The sequence below is a fragment of the Vespa mandarinia genome, chromosome 17, assembly GCF_050613455.1.
Source record: "Vespa mandarinia isolate Hongniang chromosome 17, ASM5061345v1, whole genome shotgun sequence".
Lineage (NCBI taxonomy): Eukaryota > Metazoa > Arthropoda > Insecta > Hymenoptera > Vespidae > Vespa > Vespa mandarinia.
This window is the reverse complement of record NC_140826.1, coordinates 3,077,501-3,082,830: the sequence shown is the minus strand read 5'-3', so window position 1 is coordinate 3,082,830 and position 5,330 is coordinate 3,077,501. Positions and strand designations below refer to the sequence as shown.

General features: G+C 31.5%; 1 protein-coding gene across 1 annotated transcript in view; it reads left to right on the top strand.

Annotated features, from left to right (window-relative positions):
• Positions 1–5,014: 5,014 nt before the first annotated feature.
• Positions 5,015–5,330, top strand: part of LOC118450335 (uncharacterized) — a 24,920-nt gene continuing 24,604 nt past the window's right edge. The window contains exon 1 of the mRNA XM_035886033.2: positions 5,015–5,099. Within this exon, the coding sequence (XP_035741926.1) occupies positions 5,080–5,099 (20 nt within the window). The 5' untranslated portion in view covers positions 5,015–5,079. The remainder of the gene's footprint in view (positions 5,100–5,330) is intronic.

The window sequence follows — 5,330 nt, the reverse complement described above, 5'->3', positions numbered from 1 at the left end:
AACTTGACCTATCTCAATTCCTATCCTTCTCACCCCCCCCTCGCCTCCCCCTACCTGTTCACGATCCTAACTCCTCAAATTATTCTCCAATTAATGTCACAATATTGATGATAATTTATAATGATAATGATAAAGAAGATACAACGATATAAATCGAAAGATCTACAAAATGTAGACGTAAGATTTAACAATAATGAAAACAATGTACTCATCCCTCATATCTCATTTGATCCTCCTCCTCCTCTCCCTCTCATAATTTCTCGAGTCATATCAATAAATATCATTTGATATTGAATGACGGTGATGACAATTATGATTATAACGATAACGAAGGAGAAAGGAAAGAAAGAAAAAAAAAAAAAAAAAAACAAGTAAAAGTAAAAATAAAAAGAAGGACATTAAAAAATGAAAATAATGTTCTCCGTCTCGTTTGATGGTCCTCCCACATTTAATATCCCCTTTTAGAATTCTTCAAATCATTTCAAGAAATACCACGTTAGCGATAATGATAATGATAATGATAACGATAACGAAGATATAACGATAACGAGGAAGAAGAATAAGAAGAAGAATAAGGAGAGAATGATCTAAAAATGTAAATAACTTGCCGCTATCTCTTCACTTTCTTGCTCCCTTCTCCACCTCCCACTATCCATACCCCTCTTACCGTCTCCTCCTCCTCTTCTTACTCCTTCCCATTAACTTCTCGAATCACTTTTTTATGGAAATTATCAAATGCGATAAGGGTATATAACTAGGATATTTTTCTTTCAAGCATATATCAGATTCGAATTAATTCGAAGCAAACGGCGTGGAAAACTGCAACATAATTCGCCTGAGTTAGCACCTATATACAAGTTAGCTTAATACGTATGATATGTTATGGTAGGTTATAATATGTATATATGTATGTATGTATGTATATATGTATGTATATGTGTATGTATGTATGTATATGTGTATATATGTATATATGTATGTATGTATGCATGTATGTATGCATGTATGTATGTATGTATGTACATACGTATGTATGTATGGTATAGTATGTTATGTTATGTAATGCTATAATACATATATGTGTATGTACGTATGTATACAACGATATGATACGGTATCTATTATGGATACATACATATCTATAGATGGATATGTATGTATACTATGAAATTAATATTAAATGAATAAAGAGAGAGGAGATATACCTTGATCGAAAAGATTAAAAGATAGGATATTATATCGTATGGATACTTGATTACATTTTCGAATGAAATTTATTCCCTTCGATAATGATCTAAAGAAATATGAATTTTCATCATAAATTTTCTATTAAATCGGCCTCCAATTTATATACGTTATAACGATATGATAGTGTGTAATGGTAATTGAAAAACTAACAAACAAATAAAAAAAAAAAAAAGAAAAGAAAAAAAAAAAGAAGTAAAAAAAAGAAAATCCAGAAACAAAATAAATACGTAAACAAAAGTGTAGACGTAAATTAAATCCTTTAGCGAAATCAAGGAAATAATTCGATTTTTCCTTTGGTTGTTTTTTTTTTCTTTTGAATGAAAATAAATTAAAAAAAAAAAAAAAAAAATGAGAGAGAAGAAAAGAAAAAAGTATACCGAGAAAAGGAAAAAAATAAATATACGTACGTAAGTACATATATATATATATATAAAAATGTAGCATGCATGAAATAAAAGAATTGATGAACGAAATGCAAAGAAGATGCCACTTAAAATTCCATATTTGAAGTGTACCTTTGGGAAAGATTTTACTAAGAAAACGGTGAGTTACTGTACCAAAAATGGTCCTGCACACTTTAGGAGGTCCTTCGTGAGTTTGTATGCTGGACCCTCGTTACTATCTGTCGAAAGTGCATCCACTTTCAGATAAGAACTAAACGACAACGGAAAGGCAAGAGAAAAGAAGAAAAGAAAAGGGACAGAGAGAGAAAGAGAAAAAGAGAGAGAGAGAGAGATAATAAAAGCCTGCCGTTTTAACACTTATCTCACAACGTACAAGGTGCTTCCGAAAATAAGGTACACGTAAAACATTCAAATTTCTCGTTTTCATTCGCATTTTAACATAACATTAACATTTGTCGATAAAAAATTCAATTTATTTTCCAATTTTACGTGGCACCCCCTTGACATCACATATTTGTTATTATATAAAAGAAGAAAAAAAAAAAAGATATATATATATATTTTTTTTTTTCTTACAAAAATAAACAAAGAAAAGAAATTAATTTTTATGAACGATACAAAATGGTGGATTTGAAAAAGAAAAGCGTCTGTGTCATTTCTGTATTAAAGATTAACATGAAAAAAAAAAGAGAGAGAGAGAGAGAGAGAGAAAGAGAGAGAGAGAGAGAGAGAGAGAGAGAAAAGAAAAAAGAAAAAAGAAAAAAGTGGGAGAAAAAGATTGTTCCCAGATGTTCCTTAATTAAAAAGAAAAAAGAAAAAAAGAATATATATATATATATATATGTATATAAATATATTACACCTTCCTTCCTCTCTGATTTTTTTATGGATAAAAAAGAAAAAAAAGAAAAAAAAAAGAAAGAAGAAAAAAGGAAAAAAAGAAAAAAGATGATAGAAAAGAAAAGTTTTTCTCTCTGAACTTTTTCGTTAAAATTTTTTTTACCAGGAAGCTCTAAACACTAACATTCTCTCTCCCTCTCTCTCTCTCTCACTCTCTCTCTCTCTCTCTCTCTTTCTCTCTCATTTCGTCATATATCGTACATATGTTAACATTGCTCTCGAAAACGATGATACACGTATGTTCCTGACGACGACATTTTCAAAAGTTCCTCCCCCCTTTTTTTCCGGAAATAGACTTCCTTTTTAGAATCAAGCTTACAGACGAGACTCCGCGATACTCTCTCTCTCTCTCTCTCTCTCTCTCTTTCTCTCTCTCTCTCTTCTCTCTCTCCGTCTCTGTCTCTCTCTGTTTCTCTCGGTCGCTTCTAATGCACCCCAATATTCTCTCTATGGAGTCCTCTCCTCTCGTCGTGCGGCGTGTCTCCCCGACGCGTGTCTATAAATAAAAATACACTCGAAAGATATCTTTCGAGAAAATGTCAACTAATATTTATCACCATAAACCATTTGTATCCAATGTTTAATTATTTAAACTCTGAACGTTGATTATTTTTTAATAATCATTTGTTCCTTTCCTTTCCTTTCCTTTCCTTCTTTTTCCTTTTTCTTCTTCTTCTTCTTTTTTCTTTTTTTTTTTAATTCTAATCACTCGTCTTTCGACGAAATTATTCGATATTATAAAAAAATATAGATTTAAAATAAAAACGATCGATCTGTTTAAAAAAAAAAAAAAAAAAAGAAAAAGAGAAAGAGGGAGAGAGAGAGAGAGAGAGAGAGAGAGAGAGAGAGAGAGAGAGAGAGAGAGAGAGAGAGAGTCTCATTTAATGTCCAATTAAATTTCATCAATAATTCTTCTTACAACTTAATAATAATATTTACGAAATATTATCGTACGATTGTACGTAATATAATTAATTCATTCAATATCTCTAATCGCATTATATCGAATCACGTTATTCAATGCATCAATTGGAAAAATTTTTAATTGTTCTTGCGCAAAAAAAAAAGAAGAAAAAAAAAAAGTGAAAACAAAAAAAAAAAGAATTACATACATCTATTGAATTACAAAGATTAATTAAAATCACGTATCGTCGACTATAAACCGTAAACAAAGTCTAAATAAAAACTATATCCAAATTTTCTAATAACTTATGCACTAAACAAACAATCGTAATGATCATTAAATAATTATCAATATAATCCAACGACAATAGAAATTCTCTAATGAATTTTCTAACGTACAGAATAATATTTCTCTCTTCGATAGAACTTATGCCCCGTCCGCCCCGCCCCCTCCACCGCGCCATTTCCAGAAAATTCCTGCGTACGTGTTTGAACTTTTGTGTCCAAGAAAAAAAAAAAAAAGAAAAAAAAAAAAAATATCAATGAAAAAAAAAAAAAGAAGAAGAAGAAGAAGAAAAAGAAAAGAACAAAAAAGAAAAATTATTATTACTTTCTCCCTTCTTTCTCTTTTTTCTATTCTTTTTTTTCATTTTTTTTTTCTTTTTTCTTTTTTTTTCTTTTTTTTTTTTTTTTTTTGCAGACGAATTTCACATGCAATTTCAAGGATGAATCATTGGTCGGTCTTCCCTCCTCCCCCCTGCCACCATCACCACCACCTCCTCGTCGCTCTCCACCATTATATACCCTCCTGCCTCTCCCCGCCCCCCCCCCTGCCGCCTTTTCGATCCTCTCTCAGGCACGTTCTGATGTCGGAGAGTCGACATATCCTATAAACGTCCGAAACACGGTGGCCGTGCATGCGGCCATTTATAAATAGACGTACGTAGATGGATTAACCGTAGGGAATGCATGCAGTTCGGCGGAGGCGCTTTAAAACGCGGAGAAGAGGAGCTTCTCCGCGACCCGAAGTGTTCCGCGCTGAGAACTGTGCTTCAGTTGCCGGTACAAACTTGCGAAGAACGGTTCTCGAATTTCAATCTTCATTATCTTATAAAACGAGTATAATATCACTGATAGATAGAGAGAGAGAGAAAGAGAGAGAGAGAGAGAGAGAGAGAGAGAGAGAGAGAGAGAGAGAGAGAGAGAGAGAGAGATAGATAGATAATAGAGAGAGATCGAAATATCTCGGTCACAATTTTTTTTTTTTCGAATAAAATCAAAAGAAAAAGAAAGAAAGAGAGGGTAAAAAAAAGAAGAAGAAGAATTATCTCCGAGAGATTTTTCTTTCTGTTTTTCTTTTTTTCTTTTTTCTTTTTTTTTTGGTTCTTTCTTTCCTTTCTTCTTTTTCGACTTTTTTTTTTCTTCCTTTTGCACGTTCGTTCGTTCGTTCGTTCCTTCGTTTGTTTTTTTCTTTTTCTTTCGTTTCGGTTTATTTTATTTTTTTTTCTTTATTTTTTTTTTCTTTTTTTGTTTCTTTTTTTTTTTTTGCTCTTCTTCCATTTCGATTTTTTCGTTCGTTCGTTCGTTCGTCCGACGACGTGTGAGGCACAAAATTCATATCGAAATGTTGGCGGCAAGGCACAGGTGAGATATATATGTATACATATCGAGTATGCGCTTATGTGTTATAATTTTCTTTTGTGTGTGTGTATGTGTGTGTGTGTGTGTGATCAAAATAATATGTACGATAATATATATATAATGTAAATTTTAATTACTTCGTCTAATGAATTATGATTGATACAATTTGACAACATTAATGCAATAATATTTGCAAGCATTTTTACGAAATATATATATATATATTAATATATT